Here is a 27,477-nt window from a genome sequence, read left to right on the forward strand (position 1 = left end):
AGCGCTCTGTTAAAGATGAACACAAGTCTAAATTGATGTATTTTTTGGATTTTAATTTTGTTTTTTCTTTTTTTAAATTTGTTAAAATTGATAAATTAAAAAAAAATTAATTGGTTGTTGATGTAGCATTTTTAATATTATTTTATTGACCATCTCAGTATTCTGAGTGCCTGAAATGGATGGTGTTTTTCAAAATAAGGACTAAATGTGGTAAAAATAAAAAGTATGGACTAAACTGGAAATCGAGTCAATTTAGGGACAAAAAATGCATTTTCACCATTTTTTTTTAGTAATGAGACTTAGATACAAGTACTTAAGTATTGTTCCTTAAATTCTCCTCTTAAAATTCAGTCATATGGTTTTTTTCTCATGTAATGGAAGCGTATTTTTAGTTAAATACAACCACATGACTAAATTTTAAGAAGAGAACCTAATTAATAACAATTAAAACCACATGGCTAAATTTTAAGAAGAGAATCTAATTAGTAATACCTAAATATTGTACTTAAGCTTTACCCTTTTTTAACCTGAATACTGTACTTAAATTTTACCCTTTTTTTTAAATCGTCACTAGGCTCAATAATTATATCTTATTTGTTGTCAATTACAATAGAGAGAGAGAGAAAGAGGATACAGTGCAGTAGTACACATCTCATTTCGAAGATAAAATCTTTAAATCCTCATACTAACAATTCTCTTTATAATATACACAAAGTTGCACAGACAGATGCAAAACAATGTAAATTATTAAAAATAAACATATAAATAAAAAACCAATGCTTGCTGGCACTAAGATTGTCTACTACCAATATATATATTACACAAAAGCCATGTCATACTCATACAATAGCAACATGTACATAATAACCATCGCCACAAATATCCAGGACCAGGACACCACTTTCTTGCATATACAGAATAAGAGCAGAATATAATATTACTCACATGCCAGTTTTGTTCCAAAGCTGGTGAGGCAAATTGCAAATGCCTGGAAAGCTGACAAGGGCTGCCTATAATCCATGGTGAAGGTATCATCCCCTACCTTCCCAAACTGAAGGAGAACTGTTTCCTCATCTCCTTTTCCTCCTGGCTGACTTTGATCCGCTATTGCAACCAGTTGAAAATTCTTCACTGATGCTACTGTCACCCGACCATGGAAATTCAAGCACCAGCACTGCAAATGCTCATGCCACCTACGAGCTTTATTCCTCAAAACTGTATATTCAGACACAGAATACTCTGGTTTCTTCATATTGATGTTGTCCAGAGACTTGCTGTTGGAAGCTTCTCCAGGCAACGGGCACTTGAACGAGCAAACCATCCTTCTTGGACCTCTAGATTTCAGAAGGTTGAACTTGTAAGAGACCTGCCCAACCTCAAAGTTGCCAGCAGGAACTTGAGGGCTAATTTGCTTACTTGCAAAACGGCGGCTGCTTCTGCTACTTGAGGGTTTTGCACCACTGTGTGGTGGCTGGCTGTCATAGATTGTAAAATTTGTCCCGAGAAAGTCCGAGCTGCAACACATTTCAGATTAAAATGAGAATGTAAACAGAAAATAGAGGCTACTACTTATTTCCTGAAGTAAATTATTTATTTAACTTAAAAGCAGAAAGTAGTTTCATTCCATTCTAACATCTAGTGAAGCACTTGATGGGAATCATAACTGGCAGCCCCCTTTGTAGATTTATATGAGGCAAGGGAAAGCTAGGTCTAGTGCTCAAGCATTAATTTGCGATGCAGAGCTCTCTTAGTAAGTCTAATCTTTTTAATACCAAACAACCATCAAACATATTCAAGATCCAATCTTTTGATAGCATAAAATGTTTTAAGATGTAAAATGATTTTAATTGAAAATATTTTCAAGTGTTTGGTGTGACCTAAAATGAAAAAATAAAAAAAACCCTTCATATCAGAACCCACCAACCACCACCAGATTGACACAAGAAAACCCACCCATGACCACCTACTAGATCAGCACAAGAAACCCACCAACCCATAAGAGAGGCACAATTTGACTCAACCACCCAAGAAATTGGTGCAATTCAACCTAGCCACCCCTGTCGCTGAGCTTGCCACCAATCACAAAAGCCCTATTGCCATTGATCTTGAGTGTTGTTCTATTCACTATTTTAATACCAAATAGCCAGCCATCAAACATATTCAAGATCACTTCAAGAACCCATCAAGAAATCTTTCCTTTTTTTTTGTTGCTAATATCAAGAAATCTAATTTAGTGTTAAATGCTTAAAGACCTGACATCAAAATTGGCATCAGACCCTATTCAAGTTTCTAGCTTCTAGCCTGTATTAGCACTCCTACAAAAATGGCCATTCTTAGTTGACAACAAATACCATTGGCACAGATACGATTGGGGAAGCATACAGATAGGTTTACATATCAAAACACTTTGTCAACCTCTTGAGCTTCAACTCACTCTTATGAACAGTCATACAAGGGATTTCCAACGTATTAAAATAAAAACTAGCCTCATTACACGTGATTTGCGCATGCGATGAGGTTTTTTTTTTTTTTTTAGTGTAATAATTTTCATTCATTCCAATTTGAGATTTAGACGTTTTTTCATTAATATTATGTTTTTAGAACTATTAATACAACCAGGAGTGTCATGACTCTTGGTGGTCCTATTTTGTAGCAAAAAAAAAAACCTGTTTTTATTTTATATATATAATTTTTATTTTGAAAATCTAATTTATAAGTGAATAAAACAATTTGAAAATCAACAAGAAAGTGTCTCTATTTTTAGGCCATGTTTTAGTGGGAGTTAAAGTTGTATTTTTACTACTAATACGACCAGGAGTGTCATGACTCTTGGTGGTCCTATTTTGTAGCCAAAAAAAAAAAAAAACCTGTTTTTATTTTATATATATAATTTTTATTTTGAAAATATAATTTATAACTGAATAAAACAATTTGAAAATCAACAGAAGAGTGTCTCTATTTTTAGGCCATGTTTTAGTGGGAGTTAAAGTTGTATTTTTACTACTAATACGACCAGGAGTGTCATGACTCTTAGTGATCCTATTTTGTAGCAAAAAAAAAAAAAAAGCCTTTTTTTATTTTATATATATAATTTTTATTTTGAAAATCTAATTTATAACTGAATAAAACAATTTGAAAATCAACAGGAGAGTGTCTCTATTTTTAGGCCATGTTTTAGTAGGAGTTCAAGTTGTATTTTTACTGGATTGTCCTTTAGTTTTGTCTTTACTTAAACATAGGGATGTAAGGGCAGTTCTGAACCAAAAAAATTTGATAAGTAATAAGTTTATTGATATCAAAAAGGGGAGCACCCTAGTACACAGGGAGTGTACAAGGGGGCAAACAATCAAGAACAAAAATTACAAGAATCTAGGAAATCAAGAAAAGATAAAAATGATTGGTTCCGCAATGCAGCCAACCAATCCATTAAAGTTCTAAAGAAAAATAGCTTCAAATCTGATCTTGATCTCTCCTTATCTTCAAAACATCTACTATTTCTCTCTCTCCAAAGACACCACAATAAGCAGTGGGGAACAATCAACCATATTATACCCATTTCGATGATAACCAAATCTGCCTTGCCAACATGCTAAAAGCCCCACTACAAATTGCGGCATAACCCAGCTCACTCCAAACAATCCGAACACCATAGCCCATATATCCATTGCAATCGGACAATGAAGAAAAAGATGATCAATTGATTCACCATGACACTTGCACATGTAGCACCAATCCAATATCCAAACCTTCCTTTTTCGTAAATTGTCAATCGTTAAGCACTTCCCCAAAACAACAGTCCAAACAAAGAAAGCTACTCGAGAATGAATCTTCTGTTTTCAAATACTTTTCCAAGGAAAGCAATAGTCATTAGAGCCCACTAAGAGCAACCACAGCAGTTAGTGTAAATTTTCCTTCTATTTTACACTAAAAACCTATTTTTCCTATTTTACACACTTATTTTTACAAAACACCCACATCAGTTTATCTATTCTATCATCTAATTTATTTAAATAATCATTTTCTCACTTTTTTATTATTATTTTATCTCAAACCCTCTCTCTCCACTCACGAGAATTCTAGAGTCTCCTCTAAAACTCCTCTCTATTCCAAACTCCTCTCTGAAATTTCGATCCAAGCAAGGAGCACAACGCCGATCTAAAACTCCGATCCAAGCTGAAATTTCCATCTAAAATCTAAACCCCGATCTGAAATTTCCATCCAAATGCCGATCTTAAATTTCCATTAGAAACTCCGATCCAAGCACGGCGAGAAGAACTCTGATCCAAGCACAGCAAGAAGAATGCCGATCCAAGCATGCCAATCTGAAACTCCGATCCAAGCACGCCGATCCGCCACAAGTGCCAATCCACTCTCTCTATCTGTCTCCATTGGTGTGTGGGTGTGTTTGGTTTTGTGATGTCTGTGGTTGATTTTGTTGTTGATTTTTTATTTTTGTGGTTGATTTTTATTTTGTCTGTGGGAGTGTGTATCAGAGGAAGAAGCAGATGATGAGGGCGTTGGTTTTGCAGATGGAGAAGAGAAAAAAAAATGAGCAAAATTAGAAATTATTAAAATAATGTATAGAAAAGCTATAATAATCGTGTATATATGCACGTTTTACTGTAGCTCTTGTATATTTATGCACAATTTTACACCCACTGATGTGGGTGTTTTTTTGGTCAAAATGTGTAAAAAGAGTTGTTTTTTGTATTTTGCAAGATTATTTATGAACTGATGTGATTGCTCTAAGAGACTATCATAGTCTTTAACTAGGAAGCCCTTCTCTCTATCAAGTTTCTAACACATCTTATCCTCACCAAACCCTTTCACCGAAGCACCATAAATGGTATCCATGAAACCAGCCAATGCCTCTAATTCTTGAGCTTGCACACCCCTAAAGAAACTTACATCCCAAAAAAGGACTCCATTATCAAGCTTCATAAGCTCAGCCACACTAACCTCCTTGTCTCGGCAAACTCTAAATAATTCAGGATAGCTGACTACAAGAGAAGTCTCACCACACCAATGGTCTTGCCAAAATTTCACCCTAGACCCATCCCCAATATCATATAGAATGTGGCGAGAAAAAGAAGGCCATCCCCAACTAATATATTTCCACAAGCCAACACCATATGGACCATTAACAGGGCTAGTACACCAACCACCCCATTCACTGCCATATTTCACCTCTATCACTTGCCTCCAAAGTGTAGCCCTCTCCATCCCAAATCTCCACAGCCACTTTCCAAGCAAAGCTTCATTAAAAAGTCTTACATTAAAAAGTCTTACCTTCCTTATCCCCAAGCCACCCGATACAATGGGACTGCAAACAGTAGCCCATTTAACCAAATGGAATTTTGGTTCATCTCCAATGCCACCCCATAAGAAATTTCTCTAAAGTTTCTCAATTCGTTTAGCCATAGCTGCAAGAATAGGAAATAGAGATAGAAAATAAGTGGGCAAATTAAATAGAGTGCTTTTAATTAAAGTGACACTACCTCCATTGGATAAGTACAAACGTTTCCATCCTACTAATCTCCATTTTATCTTCTCTAGAATTGGGTTCCATATTGCCTTATCCTTGAATTTAGCTCCCAAAGGAAGACCCAAATACTTCATTGGAGTACCTTGTTTACAGCCAAGGACAATCAACAATAAATCCAAATTATCCACCATAACAACAGGAACCAACTTTGACTTACCCAAATTTACCTTTAGACCAAAGACCACCTCAAACCAAATGAGGATCATACGGAGAAATAGAACCTGATCCAGATCAACACCACAAAAAATCAAAGTGTCATCTGCAAAGAGAAGATGAGACACCGCCAATGATCTTCCCTCTTCACAACCCACACCAAAGCCTGACATGTGACCATCATGGACAGCTTTATCCAACATTCTCCCAAGGGCTTCCATAACCAGTACAAACAGCAAAAGGGAACAATGGGTCACCTTGTCTCAACCCCCTGGAACTCTCAAAAAACCCACAAGGAAAGCCATTTATCAGAATAGGAGAAACAAACTGTAGATATACAAAAGAATATCCACTACCACCATTTAGTAGAGAACCCACCCTTTTCTAGTAACTGCATAAGAAATCCCCAATTTACATGATCAAAGGCCTTCTCAACATCCAATTTACAAAGTAGCCCTAGCAACTCAGTTTTCAATCTACTATCAAGGCATTCATTAGCAATAAGTACAGGGTCAAGAATTTGCCGGTTCCTCACGAAAGCATTCTGTGAAGCTGAAATTATATCTTCCATAACTGTGCAAAGTCCGTTGGCTAAGACCTTAGCAATGATTTTATAAACCCCCCCAACAAGACTAATGGGGTGAAAATCCTTAACATCAATTGCTTCATTTTTTTTTGGTATGAGAGTGATGAAAGTTGCATTTAAACTCTTCTCAAACTGAACTTTAGCAAAAAAAAGATGAAAAACAACCATAAGATCAGTTTTGAGAATTCCCCAACAAGCTTGGAAGAAAGCCGTTGGAAACCCATTTGGTCCAAGCGATTTGTTACCATTAAAATTCTGTATGACCTCCAAAATTTCTGCCTCATCAAAGGGTCTATCTAGCCAATCTGCATAATCACCAAATATCCTAGGAAATACCAAGGCTTCTGGAAACGGTCTATCAACTTGCTCCTCAGAATATAATTTCATAAAGAATTGAGTAATACAATCAGCAATCATACCTTGATCTGAAGACAAGATTCCATCAACCATAAGACTCTCAATACCATTATTTCTTCTATGGGAATTAGCCATTCTATGGAAAATTTTGGTATTTGCGTCCCCCTCCCTCAAATGCAGCACCCTAGACTTCTACCTCTAACTAACCTCTTCTAAAATAGTGAGCTTTTCAATATCGATACGAAGATTAGTTTGTTCTAACTTTTCCTCAACAGTTAAAGGCTGAGTCTCCTCTCTAACATCCAAATCATTCAACATGTTCCAAAGTTGCTGTTTTTTAATAGTGACATTACCAAACTCCGCTTCATTCCACTTTTTTAGATCCAACTTCAAAGCTGCCAACTTCTTAGCTAGTATAAAACTCGGGTTGCCTTGGAACAAATAAGATGCCCACCAAGCTTTCACTTTATCAACAAGATTCTCCACCCTCAACCACATATTTTCAAAACGAAAAGGAGTTCTACCTTTCCAATGACTTCCCCCCTCCAGCAGAATTGGGAAGTGGTCTGAAAGTACCCAGGATAGTTTTTTTTGGGTAAACATAGTGAAGTGACCCGCCAAGAGTGGAGAGAAAAGAAATCGATCTATTCTAGAAGTGGAGGAAGTATTGGACCAAGTATAAAGGCCCCCATCCATAGGTATATCCATCAGCCCATGTAGAGAGATAAAATCAGAAAATCCATACATAGCCCGAGTACAACTTGCAGCCCCTCATCTTTCTGATGGGAAGCAGATTATATTGAAGTCCCCTCCTATACACCATGGCAAATCCCACCAACTAATCAACCCTGTCAACTCCTCCCACATTTTCCTACGCCTCGTATTCAAATTTGGCCCATATACTCCTGTAAACGCCCACTCAAATTGATCCCCAACATTCTTAAATTTGCATGAAACAAAAAAATACCCCACTGCTTCTTCCACTTTTTCCATCACTCTTCAGTCCCACATCAGAACAATACCTCCAGAAGCACCTTCAAAACCCAGGTATAGCCAATCCACATATGGACAGCCCCATATACTTTGAACAATTCCTCTAGTTATCCATTCAAGTTTAATTTCCTGCAAACATACAATATCAGCCCTCCAGGTAAGCAACAAGTTAGGAATCTGAAGCCTTTTCTTAACCACATTCAAACCTCTAACATTCCAGGAAAGTATCTTCAAATTCATTTCGAACCAGATAGTGCCCACTCCCTATTAGTACCGTTACGCCTAGATGAAGTAGAACCATAATTAATCGAACTAAATAGTCCCTTAAACTCTCTTATACCTTTCACTCCTGAACACTTCAAGTCACATGCTTTTTTCTCCAAAGCAGCCCTATGGTGTACTTCAAGTTCAACAACTAACAAGAAATCTGTCGCTTGATTTTCCAAACCTTGTAAGGACACACCCAAGAAGTTATCAAACCCATTGAATCTACTTTGGAACCACTCAGAGTAAGATTCTTTCCTCACTGGATTCTCCACACCCACAACTTCCTATCCTTCCATGGCCAAGGGTAGTGAAAAAGCTAGTGGTTCCGCTGCTAGAGGTGACAAACCCCCTTCATTAGGTAGCTCAGCAGCCTCCGAATAGGTGTCTGAAACCCAGTCCTCCACAAGTATTTGATCCCCCTCAAACCGAGCTGATGACACCTCCAAAGAATTTGAAGACCTCAATGGAACCAAGACCAGCTCATTTTGCTCTCCCAAAACCTTTGTGACTTCACCCGGTGGTAGAGAAATTTGTATCGAAACCGCCACTCTCCTTCCATCTCGTAATTCAAGAACCCACTACTCTGAATTCCCCCATTTCTTGACAACATTGTCGGAATGTTCCTGAAGTAACAATCTAATGTCTCGCTGCAAGTTAACTTCACCTTCAGAGATGGTTACTGACACATCGGTCTCATCGAAGTCAAGAGATTTTGTATCGCCCCCATCGGTGCCGAGAAACTCAATCTCGGCATTATCAGAGAGCTTCATTGGTTGGGCTAGCATCGAAGAGCTGCAAGGAACAGCTTGAGAGTGCTTCGGCTCGACAAACACTACCTCAGAGCTTTTAGAACCTCACTCAGAGCTCGCTGAGACTGACGACGAAGAAATCCCAGCGTTTTGGGTCTCGTCAAATGGAAAAGAAAAAAGGTGGGTTTGTTTTGGCTTGGGCCGCCATACTGAAATCGGCTTGGGAATATCAGTTTGGCGATTGGGCTTTGGTTTGAAGGGAGCTAAAGGCTTATCAAAGCTTTTGAGACTTTGTTCCTTGGGCTTTACATTTCGGCCCACTTCTTGGACTTTGGACCACTGAACTTTCCACACACCATCCGGCCCACGCTCCACTCTCATGCTCACATCCAATGATAAATGAGGTTCAGTGCCGCTGCCAATCTTTAATCTCAAGCGTGAATTTAGCCTCAGACATCGGTTTCTCTTTCTCAGCGATCAAATCGCAAGTATCATGGCTATGATTGCACAAGTCCGATTTGTTTGTATTTTCAAATTTTGATGGCTTTCCTTTCTTGCTACCACCACCATCTTTTCGATCAGCCTCCGCCGTCGCCAACAGTAATGATTTGGACTTCTCCACTGTCGGTTTCAGGACATATTGAGGCTGTTTGCTGATTAGCGTCTCAGAAGCAATGGCTTTCCGCAGATGCAATCCAAACCCTCTCCACCCACTACCCAATTTACCTTCTAGCACCACGATAAAGCCTTTCCGACGGCCATGGACAAGTTCCAAGATCATAAGAAAACTGCCATGTGCATTGGAACCTAGTTGCAAAATAAATACTTTATCACCATCTCTGAAGGTTCATGCGAAATTACCCGTAGTTACATTGGACATGAGATCCTCCACAATAGCTAGCAAACGCTTTGCACTCTCTTTGCCCATGAAAACTGATCGGAGCGAATCTCGATTTCTCTCATAAATACGTAACATATAGTAAGTACCTCCCTCCTCAACAGAGAATTCAAAAGTCTTGGACTCAACAAAAAAGAAAATGGAACCTCCCATAACAATAAAGTAAAAACCTCAAATTTTGTGACTAATCAGAGGTAGCCAGGCCTCAAATCAAATAGATACTAAAAACAAGATCAAAATTATTGGTGTAACATCTGAAGTTTCTGCCCAAACCTAGTTTTTAACTATAGAACATTACAACAATAGTATAGGTAAACCAAGATTCTGCCACATTACAACCTCCAACCCACAATTTTATGTTCATCATTCCCCTTCTTTCTTGGAGGCAATGGGGAGTTTGCCAAACATAACTTTTTTATTTATTTATTTTATAGGTACATTACACACATCTAGTAGATCATGAACCAGAACCTCTCTCCACCTTGATCTTACAAGGGGAGCGGGTGGCATTTGAGATAGAGCTCATTGGCCAAACATTAACAATGAGGAAATTGGAAATAGGATGTCTAGTAAGAGCACCACCACTCTTTATTTTTGTACTACACAAATTACACATCTGGTCACCAATTTAAAAAATTCACCCAACAAAACTAACCCAGCAGATAGAAAACACAAGTTATATATTATAGTAGCACAAAAGGGACTAATCTGCAAACCAGGCAATCCAGTTGAACAATAATAGAATGAGTTCTACAGTTGTTGCTAATCTCAAGTTTAGCTGCATAACATTAGCAGTTTGAGCTCTGGAAAAACAAGCAAAGTAGAAAAACGTTGAACCCAATGTTGGTTGTGTATTGCAAAAGACAACCTAGCATGTTTTGGATTTAAATTCTAAAAAAATCCGCAAATGGCCTCTCAAGCAGAATAAGCTTAACCGGAAGATGCACACTTGTAGAATATCTTAATATCCCAAAATTTATCTACTGAGAAACTAAGAGACTCTTTAAAAAACTGAAACTGAAAATCTAAAACTTAGCCTGCAGATAATGATAGCTGCAGTCAATAACACACACACCAACATAGAAAAGGTGTCACCTTAACTCTTTAAAAAGAATTTCTTACCTTTTTTTTGAAATGAGTAAAAGGAATATCTTACCTTAATTTTCCAACATAAGCGTTACTTCCTTGAGATAGGTCATCGGCATCAAGTGATACAATAAACCCAGTGTGAGCACCATGCCTATACCTCCGTGCTGCCAAGAGAAACTTTCCCTTATCTGTAAATGCTGAGAAGAAGAAAAAAGAAATGATCAAATGAATGACAACTTCAAATTTTGCAACTTGCAAGTTGTGAAGGACCAATCACGGTGGAGCAGTATAGGTAAAAGAAAAACAACTGGTCATATCAAAACCATAGCTTTGGGACACCAATTATTGCAGTAAGAATAATGTCATAATATTTCTAACAAAAATCATGGAAATTGTGCCCATTATTAGTCATAATTTTACAATTATTACTTATAGAAGGATATATTCATAATTTTACAATCTTATAAATTATTTAAAAAATTAATCTTCCACCCATTAATTAATAGCATTTAAACATCATCACATCTTTCTAGACACAAATCTTCCATTAATATAAACTTTTTGTCTATAGAATTCACAAGAACAAATTAAAAGGAGGTAAGATCTTTTTATACGATATGTTTGGCTGCATCAAAAAGAACCGTAAAATGGGTAGAAACATCTCCAGTTTGCATATGCAGTATAGATGCTTATTATACCAATTAGTTCACAGTTAAACCACATTAAAAAAAGCCCCACATCCACAAACACAAAATTCCTATGTAAACACAATTTTAAGACTGAAAGGATTAGAATTCCAATTGTCCAATTTAAGTGCAGCTAAATGCAAATTTCCTTGTTTCCTTCCAAGAACTAGCTGCTCAAGAAACTTGGCATCTACAGTAACATTAATGAACTAATGCAGCATTATGTATTTTCACAAAAAAGTCTAGATCTTGTCGAAACCTTATGAACATGTAGTAAAATTTCAATTTCTCATCATTCAAAAGGCCTTTAAGAAAATATTTACGGTAAATCAAACTCACAACATGTGGTCCCACTGCCGTGAGTGTGACGCTGCATGCATCCAACAAACTAGATACCACCTCCTGAGGGGCAACAGCTAAGATAGTTCTAGACCAGAGGGAGAGAGCAGGGAAGGGACTGCTTCAAAGAAAAAATAAGAAAAATAAAGGGGATTAGTTTTTATTTAAATTAAATATATTTTTCATATATATTTCTTATTATACCCAGGTGTGATGCAAGGCAGGGGAGCTAATTCCCACCCCCACCCCATACCTACTGCAGGTGGACAATTAAAAACCCACCCCCACCCTGCCACTGAAACTTCATCAAAGCAGGTAAATGCCACCCAGGGCAGCAGGACATACCCAATAGTTTGGCCAAAATTGTTATCCCTAGAGCAAAAAAGGACGCAACCTTTGTACATGGAAAGTATACAAAAGAAGCACCTACATAATATTTAACCTCCAAAATGTACAAGGTCAAAACAGAGAAATAAAGTCCTTAGTTTCACAACAGAGACTTCAACTCTTTTATAGTATCTAGCATTTCTTTCACTCCATATGCACCACATAATGCACAAAGAAATTCCATTCTAAATAACACCACTGCAATGCTTCCCAAAACACCCATGCCAACATGCCAATCCAAATTGTCTATTTGCATTAAGAGCAAGAGTGGCGATCAAGGTCACTTCAGGTTCCACTAATTGCCACAAAGCATAAGTCCTTTGTCTTTTAAGTTCATTGCTGACTTAAATTACATAATTAAGGACATGCAGTACCCCAAAAAAAAAAGAAAAAAGAAGAAGACATTTTTCCAGCACCAATAGCTCCCACAGGGATTCCAATAATGGTATAAGATATCAGATTCATCCTCCCCCCCCACCCCAACCCAAAAACAATGCTTGATAGATGCTTCTCTTCTTCTTCTTCTTTTTATTTTATTTTATATTTCATCAGAACAAGATGCTTCTCCTTTTAATTGCTCCTCAAAGACTAGCATTCAGGGAGGAGCTTCATCATCCAAAATGTCATTAACCTAATGACACCTTTTCTAAAAGGGGAGCCTGAAATGGTGAACTTCCTTACAGAATTACAAACAGACATCAATGTGATCCAAAAAATCAACTACAGATCTACATGAAACCCTTCCCCCACCCCCACCCCCCAATCGTAGCATGATATTCAACAAAGTTTCTCAAAAAACCATTCTTAATATCCAACATTCATTTATCATCATCTTCAAAAGTCCTACGGTTTCTCTATTCAATTGGTCCAAATGATAAAATGAGGAGTTGCTTGCCAACAAACCCAGTTTCAATGATAACCAAACGGTTCTCTACATGAAACAACCAATCTACATCACTCCAAAGGCTATATGATGCAGAATACAATAGGAAAATGGGAGATAAAAGGAAATAAAGGAACAACAGTACAAATCCTAGGCTTCACCACCTAGAATCTGCCTACAAACCCTAGGCATCACCACCTAGGGGCGTTTGGCATCAGCACTAAACACAAAGAACAAAGGAGGAGACATATTCTCAACTCATCATAAAATTATTCTTACTCAAAATCATCTCCCTTTCACCATTTACAGGAGTACCAATTAAATAGGTTTTAGGGATTATACTTTTTTTTTTTTTCCCTCTTTTATAGGTAATCAAAGAACTATTATTAATGAAAAAATAAGGAAGAGTACAAGTTGTTCATGATGATGAACAACAAGAAAAAGACAAAACAAACAACCAAAAAAGAGGGTAATCAAGAAACTAATCTAAGAGAAAACATAAACTCAAAGAGAGAAGAATAATCAGTAAAACCGCAATAACGAGACCATTCAAAAAGACTATGCTGGCATAAAACCTTTAACTCATCCAATTTCTTCTCAATATCCTCAAAGGAGCGACGATTTCATTCCAAGCAAACAATCCACATTAAGCACCCTGGAATCAAATTCCAAATGTTCGAATTATGCTTCCCAAGCCACTAATGCCAACAAGATAACAATCCCGCCACCGAAACTGGCATAACCCAATGTATACCAAAAGCCTGAAGCATAAAAATCCATAAGGTATGTGTAACAGGACCATGAAGAAGAAGGTGGTCCACCAACTCCCCATCACAACAACACATACAACACCGATTTGCCAAAGGGCGACCCCCTAAGCATGAGATTATCCAAAGTGAGAATCCAATCATGAGCCGCTGTCAACAAAAAGAAAGCCACTCGCTTAGGAACCATTGGTTTTCAAACACCCTTCTAAGGAAACAAAGAATTCGGAGTACCCCGAATCGCATTGTAATAAGACCGGGTGTCAAACTTACCATCACCTTTGAGCCGCCAACAAAGTATCTCTCCTATCACCCTGAGGAATACGAGTTTGGATAAACTGAAGAAGAGAATAAGATGCAGCTAGCTCCTAGTCTTCAAAAGCTCTATAAAACCCTAAATTCTACACTCTTAACAGCTTTTCAGAATCCACAAAACCTCAAAGATACAAGCACCCTTGGCAGCTGAACACACATAGAGCTCAAGATAGAGATTTTTTATGGTATTATCACTAATCCACATATCATGCAAGAAGCGGATACGAGTGCCTTCACCTACTACAAAAGACATGTTTAGAGAAGCTCTCCCACCCTTCATGAATGCTTCTCCAAAGGCCACATTCATGAGTCCTCCCACAAACTTTAGTACTCCACCCCCCTTGTTAGGGATCATACTAATATGGAAAATGCCAAATCAAATCCCTTGAAAACCTCGACATTAAAAACTAATGTCAAAATTCAAATTTCAAATTCAAAAATAATTTCAAATTTAGAAACAAAATCTTAAATGTATTTGGTGTTCCCTGCATCACTATAAATGCAAAAAACCACTACTCCTAAGCTATAGAACAATGAAGTAGCAAATGATCTACTATTTCGCAACTATACTTGCACATTATACATCTATTACCAACCACCCCCTTCCTTTTAATAAGATTATCCAAGGTTAGAAAATTAGAATAGAATTCAAGGGGCTGGCCACACAAAGAAAGCCACCTCATGTGGCACCTTACTAGCCCACACACACTTCTATGAGAACTATGATGCAGATACCTATCTCAAACACTCATAAAAAGATGGTACACTGAACCACCCCTTCCCATACAGGGTCTAGAATAAGCAAATACTCATTGCCTTTTGAAATATTCCAAGAATAAAGCAGCTCCCTCAATTCATTCACTCCTAGCTCCAAATCCTAAAAATCCCTAAAGAATCTTAGTGACACAAACTTCCTTTAGTGAGTGATTCCCACACCAAACGTTATGTAAAAAATTGATTCTCTTACCATTCCCTGCACTAAAAGACAAGAAAGTAAAAAATTTATCCCAACCAGCCCCAATTCCTTTCCATAAGCTAAATCCATGAGGTCTTCTCACTACAGCCATAGGCTAGCCTCCCCAATTTTCCCCCCATATTCTGACTTAATAACTCCCCTCCAGAATTGATCTTTTCCCATAACCACTTATCCAACAACACTTGATTAAAAGTGGTGATTTTCCTAACCCCCATCCCCCCATACTCTACATAAGAGCACACCTTACCCCAACTCACTAAATGAAACTTTCCCTTGCCATTTTCTCCGCCCTACGTGAAAGTAAGCTAAGTCCTCTCAATCTTGTTAGAAACATCAAATGGAATAGTGAAAAGAGACCAGAAAAAAACAAAGGTAAGCTAGACAAAGTACTTTTGAGTGATGTAAGTCGACCACTCTTAATAAATACAACTTCCACTCAGCCAACCGAATCTCTAGTATTTTTATCACAACATTCCAAGCTGCAATAAATTAACCTAAGGAGCATAAAGGCATTCACAAATAGACTATAGAGAAAGACCCCACCTTCCAACATAACAAATCAGCCAAAACTCATCATCGTCTAACTCCCCCACCTCAACCAAAAACATAGCACTATCCTCCACCCCCATTGGAAGTAGCTCGCCGGAATTAATGATGGGTTCAAAGTCAACAACGGTCCCATAGAAGATATAGTATCACACATATGTTATTTGCGGTAACATGATTTTATTTTGCAATGCATCTGCTGAGAACTTGCTAAATATTCATCTTATTCTTATGTGCTTTAGGGCGGGCGGTGAGATAATCATCTCTTCTATGGGACCTCTATTAACTCTGAACCCATCATCAACCCACCCTCTATGGTACCCACAACCACAACACTAAGTACCTCCATATAAAGAGTAAAGAGTATAGTGGGTCCCTTTGTGATGGAAATCAAGATCAAATAACTGAGAACTTGAACTAGAATTGCCTTAGAATTAAGAATTAAAGCTGGAATTACAAAGAAACTGGAGAAACAAAGTTTCTGTCTTGGTCTAAAACTAAGTTAAAGTTACATTAAAAAAAATATATAAAATAAAAATAAATAATAAAAAATAAAAACTGATTCTACTCTTACATAACAAGCCTATTTATAATCTTTTACTACTAGGAAATAAACTAGCTAATAGTTACATTTAGGCAGGCTATCACAACATAACTCAAAGCTGAAATTAATGAGAAAATATGGCAAATCTGAGAAGTCAAAATAAGGATGCAAATCTTCAATGTCTCTATTTAAAATGGACTTATTTTTAAGTGCTTCACAAGTACTATAGACTCAGTAGTAACATCTGAATTTGAAATGGTCTACAAATCTGGGGCTTAGTTTAGAAAAGTGTTTGGAGAAGTGCTCTTGGTGAGAGGCCCGGCTACCTCGAATTAGCTAGATATTTAGTTCTTTTGTTCTTTTCGATCTATCTATTATGGGTGGTTCTTGCAGTATTTTTATTGAATCCAAATTTTTTCAATTGGTGGTAGAGGAAGGGGGACGGTATTTTTCGTTAAGGATTTTCGAACGGGGAAAATACTTCATGAAGTCGATTTTTATGGGTAAAAATGCGGCATAATGGCTGATGAAGAATATAGAACACATCATCATTGGGATAAGTCCCAAGCAATTTTTTACTTTCAGAGAGGGTGATTTAGCTTATACTTTCCAACAGAGTTTCAACTCTTTTGGCCAGTTTATACTATTGACTGAATTCAAAGTTGGCGGGTCTAGAAGGTCTATTATTATTCCAGAGGGCAGAGAAAAGAATGGGTGGAGGGTTTTTGGGCTAGAACTAAGAAAGATGCTGGAACCTGAATACTATGTGAATGGTGGCTCTGGTCAGTCGAAATTTGTTGCTCAGCCTCATAAGGATAATTCAGGGATTTAAGCGTCTAAAACTTTTGTTGAGACAGTGCGTGGCCACCAAGTGCAAGGTAGGGACAGAAACCAGCCACTACTATTAAGCATCCATGATAAGGGGAAGTCGCATTTAGGGGAAGACAAGGTGGTGAAGCAGAACCCAGAAGGTGTTCAGATGGTGTTGAACGAAAACCTGACGGGCAAACCATGTCCGACGACTCTTGGAAGAAGAGGAGATGTGGGTTCTTGGTGCATTAATGTGGACTTTAATTTGGGAGAGATAAATCCAGTTGGAAATAAAAAGAGATTTCCATTAAGATTCAGTTCAAATTCGAATGAATCTGCATATGGAAAAGAACGTCATCTGAGGAAGTCTTACTAGACAGGGAAGGGATTGACCATGGAGGTGAATGGGGAAGGAAAGCGATGTGTTGCATGGGATTGCAATAAAGGTGGATTTAACAGCTTTAAATGGGTCACAAGAGGTCAAAAGGAGCAAGTGGTGGGCTTAGGCACAATTTGTGACACGCGGGGTCAAGTGAAGCCTGTGTTGGGCTTAGACCCATGCTGTGACACACTTGTGGGCCTTCCACATTTGCTGAACAGAGAGTCTACAGGCCCAATCAGATTTGAAGTTGGTGAGAGTTCTTCCTTGTTTGACCGAGACCATTAACACTTGAAGCCCACGAGCCGGTGATGGGGGCAAGCTCTAAAACAGGTCACGATATCTCTATTGCTCAGACTGAGGTGGTGGGTCGACCTGCGGAGCCTGCGAGGGAGGTCACCAGCTCTGTTTCCAATGGATTTCACGCTGAGAAGTTACCGATGACACCGGGCAAGGCCGATATAGTGCAAACTCACTCATTGGTGACGGTGATGAGCTCTAATTGTGCTCGTGAGGTTGTTATTCCTCAAACCGAGGCGATGGGTCAACTCATGAACTCATCGATGGAGGTCGAATGCCCTTTTCTAACAGGATTCATGCTGATGAGCCTCTGATGACATTGGGTAAGGCAGAAACAGAGAGTGATAGGGTATTAATGGGTCTTTTTTTGTCCAATTTGTTTCTGAGTTTATCGAGAGCTGGAATAGCAAATTTGCATGTCCAGGATGGAGATGAAGGTAGTTGGGTTGATTTTGCAAGGGTTACTCAAGGGATAGATACTCCCGATCAGGTTGACCAATTAGTGGTATCAGCAGATTGTGGTTATCCTGAGACGAGAGTATCGACGGAGGGAGAAGTGGTTAGTGCAGACATGGGTTTGGGTGATGTGGATAGTCCCTCCCCTTTGATGACTATCACTCCTATGGGGTTGGCTGTGTCGACTGAATTGAACAGTGGTAATGAGGTTTTGGGGCTTGAAAATACTTTGGATATTTCTAATTGGGTGAAACATAGAATCCCTGGTTTTAGTAAAATGATAGGGCTTTCTCTAGGTCAACACAAGGAGATGGGTATTAAGCTTCTACAAAGGCTTGAGAGGGAGATTGAGGCTACCAATCTGCTAAACAGAAAAGATGCAGCCCACTGGAAAGCTGTGTCCAAGGACAAAGGGAAGAGGGAGTTAAGGAATTTGATTTCCTCGGTTAATTATGATGGTAGATAGTCTTCTTTGTTGTTTTCCGTTTGTTTTCTTGTCTTTTTCTTCTTCTTTTTGTTTCTTTCTCTGTACTCTTTGCCCTACCTTATGTTTTCATGGGGTAGTTTCTTGAATATACATCTTTCTTATTTATCAAAAAAAAAAAAATAGTCTTCTTTGACTACAATACTGAGATTGGAGTAGGAAGTAAACAGTTTTTATGAAGTTGAAAATAGTGTCATGGAATATTCGAGGATTGAATGATTCATGGAAACGTTTGGTGGTTAGAAATTTACTTCGAGAGTTGAATTGTGATGTAATTTGCCTTCAAGAAACTAAGATTGCTGGTATGGATAAACAGTTGGTTTGCAACTTATGGGGTTGTCCTTATGCTGACTGGGTAGCTTTGGATGCGGATCAGACAGCTGGTGGGGTTTTGATGATGTGGAATAGGAGGGTTTTAGAAAAGTTAGAGGTAATAGTGGGTTACTTTCCGTATCGGTTCGGTGGAAGGGTGTGGGGGATGGTTTTAGTTGGGCTTGTTCTAAGGTTTATGGCCCCAACGATAATAACTTAAGGGGGCAAATATGGGATGAGCTGATTGGAATTCAGCAACTTTGGGATGTTCCATGGTGTTACATAGGGGATTTCAATGTTGTTCGTTTCGTAAGTGAAAAGTTGGGGGGATTGCGCCTTACTCCAGCTATGGAGAATTTTTCTGAGTTCATTGAGGAGCTCAATTTGATAGATTTGCCATTGGAAGGAGGGAGTTATACTTGGTCTAGTGGCTCGGATCAGCCTTCAATGTCCAGGATAGATAGGGTTTTGGTTTCTCATGATTGGGAGGATCACTTTCCCGATGTGATCCAGCAAGTCTTACCCCGTCCTCTCTCAAACCACTTCCCCATATTAGTGGAGGCAGGGAGGATATTGAGGGGGAAGAGTCCTTTTGGGTTTGAGAACATGTGGTTAAAGACAGAGGGGTTCACAGATAGAGTTCATTCATTGTGGAATCAATACTCTTTCTCCGATACTCCCAGTTTTGTGCTTGCTAAGAAGTTGAAGGCTCTAAAAGGAGAGATTATTCAGTGGAATCATAGTGAGTTTGGAAATGTAGGTCATCAAAAGAAAGAGTTGTTGGAGGCCATGAAATTATTAGATGCTAAGGAAAGGGAGTCTGGCCTTTCGAAAGTGGAAATAGGTGAGAGGGCCGTGATGAGATCTCAAATACAGAACCTTCTTTCTTTGGAAGAAGTTTCGTGGAGACAGAAATCGAAGATGCTTTGCATTAAGAAAGGAGACAACAATACCAAATTCTTCCATAAGGTGGCTAACTCCCGGAGAAGGTATAATCATATTAGTATGCTGGAGGTGGATGGGGTTACTTATGAGGATGAATCAGAGATGGCAGACCAAGTAGTACAGTTTTATAAAAACTTGTACAAGGAGATAGAGGAGTGGAGGCCTTTTGTGGAAAGTTTGGAGTTTGATCAAATTGAAGGGTTGGAGTGGGACTGGCTTGAACGGAGGTTTAAAAAGGAGGAGATTCTTCGTGTTGTGAAAGAGTTGGAAAGAGATAAAGTTCCAGGTCCTTATGGTTTTTCTATGACCTTCTATCACCATTGTTGGGGAGTTGTGGAAAGAGATGTTTTAGCTGTGTTTGAGGAGTTTTATCAACACATTAAGTTTGAAAAATCTCTAAATGCAACTTTAATAGCCCTAATCCCTAAGAAGAATGGTGCCTCCAACATCCGAGATTTTAAACCTATTAGCTTGGTGGGGAGTGTATACAAGATCTTGGCTAAAGTTTTGGCAAACCACTTGAAAGAGGTTTTGGATCAACTGATATCTGAGTCTCAGAACAGTTTTGTGGGTGGCAGACAGATACTTGATTCAGTTCTTATTGCTAATGAATGTGTGGATAGTAGGGTGAAGAGTAAGATTCCGGGGGTTATTTGTAAGCTGGACATTGAGAAAGCCTATGATCATGTGAACTGGGAGGCTCTTTTAGATTTGTTGAAGAGAATGGGATTTGGGGTGAGGTGGTGTAGGTGGATCCGTACATGCATATCTATAGTCCAATTCTCTGTTTTGGTTAATAGGTCTCCAGCTGATTTTTTTGGGAGTTCAAGGGGATTGAGACAAGGGGACCTGCTTTCTCCTATGTTGTTTTTGGTTATGATGGAAGTTTTCAGTAAGATGATGAAAAGAGTTGAAGGGTCTGGTTTACTTCGAGGTTTCAGGGCTGATGGTAGAAGGGGTAAAGGGGTATGTGTCTCACATCTTTTGTTTGCGGATGATACGATTCTGTTTTGAGGAGCAGATTCTACATGTTTGGATGCTACTTCTTTGTTTCCAAGCTGTGATAGAATTAAAGGTTAATGCTTTGAAGAGTGAGATGGTTCCCATTAGGGAGGTTCCTAATATTCATGTCTTGGCAAAGATCTTGGGTTGCCGGATTGGGTCTTTGCCCATGACCTATCTTTGTACACCACTGGGGGGCGTCCTACAAGTCCCCCACTATTTGGAATCTTATATTGGAGAAAATCGAGCGTAAGTTGGCTGGTTGGAAGAGGATGTATTTGTCAAAAGGTGAACGACTAACGTTGCGTAAGAGTACATTATCTAGTCTTTCGACTTACTTTTTATCTCTTTTTACAATCCCTGCACGTCGCCAATAAAATTGTAAGGTTGCAAAGAGATTTTTTGTGGGGGGATTCCAAGACACATCTAATGGGATGTGATAAGGTATGTGCACCTCTGGAAAATGGTTGGTTAGGAGTAAGGAAATTAACTACCTTTAATAAAGCCTTACTAGGAAAGTGGTTATGACGGTTTGGGGTTGAGGAGACAAGGCTTTGGAGAAGGGTTGTAGCTCTAAAGTTTGGGGAAGAATGGGGGGGGGGGGGGGGGGGGGGTGTTTGTACTTCCAAGCTTGATAGAGGGGTACATGGGTGTGGTTTGTGGAGAAGCATCCGAATAGGTTGGGAAGTTTTTAGAAAAATTATTCAGTTTGAGGTTGGAGTGGGGGATAGAGTGAAGCTTTGGGATAGATCAATGGTGTGGGGTTTTTCTACTTCAATTGACATTTCCGGTTGTGTATGGGATTGCCTCCAATAAAGGGGCATCAGTGGCCTCTTCTCTTGAACGGTTGGGGATAGAGGAACGGAGAAACTGGGATGTTCGTTTCATTCGAAAACCAAATGATTGGGAAATGGGTGGTGTGGATGCATTTCTTCGTACTTTGGGCTCTAATTTACCTCCAACTGAGAATGGAGATCATATGCGATGGAAGTTGTTGAACAATGGGGATTTTAATATCCGATCGTTTTATAATAAGTTAAGAGGACCCTTGCCCATTATATTTCCTTGGAAAGGTGTTTGGAAGGTTAAGGCCCCTCGGCGTGTTTCTTTCTTTGTGTGGACTGTTGTTTGGGATAAAATCCTTATAGGTGACAATCTGAGGGGTAGAGGGATGGACATTGTTGACTGGTGTATTATGTGTCGTTGTAATGGAGAGATGGTGGATCATTTGCTACTGCATTGTGGTAAGGCTTACCAATTGTGGAGTTTTGTGTTTAGTTCTTTTGGGATTTCTTGGGTCTTGCCAAGATCAGTAGCAGATACTCTCTTTCATTGGTGGAATTAGCCTGAAAAGCATTCATCTAGCATTTGGAATTTAGCTCCGCTATGCTTAATGTGGTGTTTGTGGAGGGAGCGAAATTGGAGGACATTTGAGGACATGGAAAGTTTCGATGATCAGTTATTGGCTACTTTTAGTGGCTCCCTTTTTAATTGGTCTAGGGCGGGGACTCACCACTAGTGATTCTCTCCCTATGTTCCTTAACTCCCTTCTTTGTAATTAGTATTTTTTTTCTTTCTGTTTTTTCATCATCTTTTTCTGTACTTTTTATCTCTACCTTATGATTTTAGCATGAGGTAGTTTCTTTCAATATACATCTTTTTTACTTATCAAAAAAAAAAAAATTCCCAATTCCTTGGTGATGCAGGAGGCAGTGAGAAGACAGATTTCCTATATTTTATTTTATTTTATGTATCAAGGGCAATTCTTTAATTTCCTAATATTCTAAAATGGGCTGTGCTTATAGTCTATTGGGAAGAACTTTAGTTTTATTTTAAACTTGGTTATTTAGTTTGGGTTGAGTAATAAAGCCCAAGGAGTCCAAGTCCAAGTCCAAGTCTTATTAGGGTTTTAAGAAATCCTAGTTCAACTAGGATTAGGTATTAGTCTTCTATTTAGAGAGTTGTAGTACTTTCTATTGAGCTGATTAATAATGAATGTTTTAAGAATTTAAGAGCTATGAAGCTTTCTTATGGTTTGTGTGATATAACCTTCGCCGAGGTGTGATGCCAAGGAACCCTACGTGTGATGCTTAGGAAGTCTAGGTGTGATGCCTAGAATTTATCTATTTTATTTAATTTTACCATTCACATCACTGTTCACAGCTACCCAAATCTTGATTTTCACCTTTGTTTTCATTCTGAAACCGTACTAATCCTTGTCCCCTTTGGAAACCCTATAATCCCTATTATTTTCTAGTTTATTCCCCATCAAAACCTAACCTTAATTCTTCAAAACCCAAGCTATACCAGATCTGCCCTGGTGTTCTAAAGCAGAGTTTGTTGTTCCCCCTTGTCCTATGTCAGTTTGGTATCAGAGCCAGGTTTCAATCCTAGGACCTGTGGGTCCACAGGTCCCAGGATGAAGAATGATGTAGGAGGCAGTGAGAAGACAAATTTCCTATATTCTATTTGATTTTATGCATCAAGGGAAATTTTTTTAATTTCCTAATATTCTAGAATGGGCTATGCTAACAGTCCATTAGATAATCTTTTGGGCTTTATTTTAAGTTTGGTATCAAAGCAAGGATTTTGCATCATGTCTACACGATCATGGAGATTGTTTAGGAGGGAATTGAGTGATTGTGAGCAAGATGAAGATCATATGGAGGATGAATTTGATTATGGAAAGTTTACTGTGGATGACTTGGAGGAGGATGAAGTGGATACTTCTCTTTTATCTATAGTGAGACATATTTTAGCAGCCCCTAAAGTAGAGAAAGAGGATTGGAGGCGAACTTCAATATTTTAGATTTTGGTTTGTTATGGAAACCAAGCAAAGAAGCTTATTATTGATGGGGAAAGTTGCATGAATGTTGCGTCATCTTGTGGTATTTATAGTGATTCTATCATGTGTGATATGATTCCTATGCAAATTACACATATCCTTCTTGATCGACCTTGGCTCTTTGGTCAAAATGTCCAACATATGGGAAAGAAAACACCTACGCTCTAATGGTTGGTGAGAAGGAGGTTGTTTTGAAACCTATGACCTTAGCCGAGATGGATAAATTTAAAGTATCAAAGCCAAAAGTTATTGATGGAAAATATCTAGAAGCTAAAAATTCTGGTGTAGCAACAGAAGCTACCAAAATAAAACCTAACCAGCCTATAGAAGTGCCTCAAATTCCAGCAGATTTTTCCAAAGATTGCACAGATTTTTCCAAAGGTACAAGCTGTCTAGTGAGCAACATTAGGGATGCTAAGTTGAAGATAGATGCAATTGATCAAGAGAAGCTTGAAGTAATGCAACAAGACTCGAAAGAGATGGAAACTGTTGATGAAGTAGTTGAAATTGAAATGGCAGCGTATCAAAATTACAAGGAAGAAGTGAAGACTATAACACTCGAAGCATCTTATTCTCAAGTTCATGTTGCTTACCAAAGTAGGGTTCTATTGCCTACACCAATTTTTCTAGATATTTTTTTTGATAAGTAATAAGTTTTATTGATATCAAAAAGGGGCACCCTAGTACACAGGAAGTGTACAAGGGGTCAATAAATCAAGTACAAAAATTACGAGAATCAAGGAAATCAATAAAATAAGGGAATGATTGGTTTTGCAACACAACCAACCAATCCAATAAAGTTCTAAAAAACAATAACTTGAGGTCTGGAATGGATCTCTCAATATCTTCAAAACATCTACTATTTCTCTCCCTCCAAAGACACCACATTAAGCAATGAGGAACAATTGACCATATATAATCATTTCGATGACAACCAAACCTACCTTGCCAACACACTAGGAGCCCTAAAACAGATTGTGGCATAACCCAGCTTACTCCAAATAAACCTAAGACCATAGACCACAAATCCATAGCAACGGAACAATGAAGGAAGAGATGGTCAACTGATTTACCATTACTCTTGCACGTGTAGCATCAATCCAATATCCAAACCTTCCTTTTTTGTAAATTATCAATCGCCAAGCATTTCCCTAAAGCAGCAGTCCAAACAAAGAAAGCTACTCGAGAAGGAATCTTATGTTTCCAAATACTTTTCCAAAGAAAAACAGCAATCAGTAGAACCCACTAAAATTCTATAATAATCATTAAGCATGAACCCCTTATCTTTACCCAGATACTAACACATCTTATCCTCATCAAACCCCCTTATTGAAAAACCATATATGGTTTCCATGAAACCTGACAAAGCTACTAATTCCCAAGTATGCACACCCCTAAAGAAGCTTACATCCCAAAAGAGGATGCCATTGGTGGACTTCATAAGCTCAGCCACACTAGCCTCCTTATTCCTGCAAAATCTAAACAAGTCAGGATAGCTAACTATAAGAGATGTCTCTCCACACCAACGGTCTTTCCAAAACTTCACCTTAGACCCATCACCGATATCATACATAATATGGCGTGAAAAAGAAGGCCATCCCCAATTGATGTTTTTCCATAAACCAACACATCACTTTGCCTAAGGTAGAGGGTGACTACATCACTTTGCCTCCACCCTCTCAATATGCTAAAAAGCTCAATGGAGACCCGTTAACCAACACTGAAAATGCTCAATAGATACACAAAAGGCTATCCACTTCCTCCACATCTCCCTAAAACCTTAACAGTCTAACATATACAAAAAGAAACCCCAATTTACATGGTCACAAGCCTTCTTAGTATCTACTTTTACAACCACTTTAGGTATCATGTCCCTCAATCTATTGTCAAGAAATTCATTAGCTATGAGAACCAAGCTTAAGATTTAACTACCTTATATTAATGCATAACGAAACTTGGTTACTAGTTTCCCTATGATCATCTTAAGTCTTTTATCCAAAATATTGGCCAATATTTTATACAAAATACCTGCCAAACTAATAGGCCATAACTTTCTTACACTTCGTGCTCCAAGTTTAAGTATCAAATTAACAAACGAAGCATTTAAAGATTTCTCAAAGCTACAATAAGCATAAACCTCCTGAAAGAATACTAGAACACCTTTCTCCAAAATATCCCAGCATTTTTGAAAGAGAACAATGTAAACCCATCAGGCCCTAATGCTTTATTCCCTTTCATACCTTTTATAGCATAAAAAAAATCTCCTCTATCTAACTCCCTCTCCAACCAACCCTTTCTACTAATCGTGAAAACAGGCAACCCATCCTCTCTTGGCTTCCACTCAGCATCTTCTTTATAAAGGGAGTTGCCAAGAGCCTTGTAGCGCAACTAGTACCTTCCGGTGTTTCCAATGGAGGCATCCACGGTTCAAATCCCCTTCACCCTCATTGTAACTATTGAACTAAAAAGGGAGTCTTAAAAGATAAAACCTTACAATAATGTCCTCCACTCAAGTCAAAAGCACCTCATCCACATCCAACTCCCCAATGAAGTTTGTTCTCCAATGTGAGTTCATAATATTGAGTTATTGGTGAATGTCCTGGGTTGTAACTTGTAAGCAAGGTACTTTCCTTAACTGAAAGAGGGGTTAAAGGAGAGAGTATGTATAATGAATAAATATAAACTGTTCATTGCTCCTAGTCCATCCAAGCATTAAGCTTAATCTATCTCAACATGCAAATTTCGTTGACAACACCTCCAATTGACACACTCTAAATCAAAAGGCCTTGTGCATTCACGTAAAAAATGCCTAAAATCACCGTCAAATATTGATCACAAATGAAACAATCTAAAGAAACGTTGTGACCAGTTAGGCTTTCTGACGTGCCCACGGTCCCACAACCACTAGCAGCTATTTTCACTAAAAGACCAATAAACAGAAGAAAGCAAGTTTGTAACCAAAGAGTCAAGTCAAGTCAAGTATGCACGTATGTATGTCCCTACTAGTAGAAAATCAATTTACATGATTGATTTATAGGGCTTAATAACAAAAAAGAAGAAGAAAAGAAAAGGGGATCCAGAAATTTGATTTAATTTGTCCAAATAAATACTTACAGGGAGTGAGGGCAAGATAAAGGTAAAAGGTTGAGGTCTTCTTGTTACGTTTAATAAGACATTGATGAGGAATGTGGCGGGGTCCTGGCTGCATTTAATTTAAAATTGAAATAATAATAAAGAACAATTGTGATGGTTGAGATATTATTAATTAAAATTAAAATTGTGAAGAGAAGAGATGAGATGAGACCTGTTTGAGGCAAGAAGGGAAAGTGATTTTGGGAACGGCAGAGATGTGGGAAGGGGAAGGGGAGCGAACCACTTGTCTGGTGATTTCTCTCCAACGCTTACAGACGCAACCGCATGCCACCACGTTTTGGCGGTTCGGCCACTGTTCCTCGCTCCTCTCCACCCGCTTTATTATCTCTCCAAGAAGCTCTGCTACCATGCCCGCCCACATTCCTTCTGCTTCCTCCTTCACTTCCTCCGCCACTTCCTCCTCCTTCAAACTCAAAGGTCCCTTTCCCTTTCCCTTTCCCTTTCCCTTTCCCTTTCGAAGAGACATCGTTCCAATCCAATTAATATCCCCCACCCAGACACAGATAAACCTAAAAGAACACAACTCAAATTAGAACGAACGCACGCAGTTGACAGATGGAATATGATTCTGATTTCTCACCCCTGATCCTGAGAGGTATGAACAGAGAGAATTTTGGACTCCCGAGATGGGAAATGGGATCAGAAGTAGTAAATTAAAGGACGAATATATATATATATTTAACATAAGAATTTTTTATTATTTTATTATTTCTA

General features: G+C 38.5%; 1 protein-coding gene across 1 annotated transcript; it reads right to left on the minus strand.

Annotated features, from left to right (window-relative positions):
• Positions 1 to 655: 655 nt before the first annotated feature.
• Positions 656 to 27,477, minus strand: LOC126695128 (tubby-like F-box protein 7). The gene is made up of 5 exons (XM_050391769.1): positions 27,344 to 27,477; positions 26,915 to 27,272; positions 26,725 to 26,812; positions 10,705 to 10,834; positions 656 to 1,514 (listed from the first exon to the last, which is right to left on the minus strand). The coding sequence occupies exons 2-5, from the start codon at positions 27,227 to 27,229 to the stop codon at positions 938 to 940; spliced, it is 1,110 nt and encodes a 369-aa protein (XP_050247726.1). The 5' UTR covers positions 27,230 to 27,272; positions 27,344 to 27,477; the 3' UTR covers positions 656 to 937.

Source organism: Quercus robur, chromosome 8 (assembly GCF_932294415.1).
Source record: "Quercus robur chromosome 8, dhQueRobu3.1, whole genome shotgun sequence".
NCBI lineage: Eukaryota > Viridiplantae > Streptophyta > Magnoliopsida > Fagales > Fagaceae > Quercus > Quercus robur.

Coding starts and splice junctions, on each gene's coding strand:
- LOC126695128 (XM_050391769.1), bottom strand. CDS start 27,229: ATGTCTCTTCGAAAGGGAAAGGGAAAGGGAAAGGGAAAGGGAAAGGGA. Junction 26,813..26,914: donor TCCCTTCTTGCCTCAAACAG/GTCTCATCTCAT, acceptor AATTAAATGCAG/CCAGGACCCCGCCACATTCC. Junction 10,835..26,724: donor TTATCTTGCCCTCACTCCCT/GTAAGTATTTAT, acceptor TCTTCTTCTCAG/CATTTACAGATAAGGGAAAG.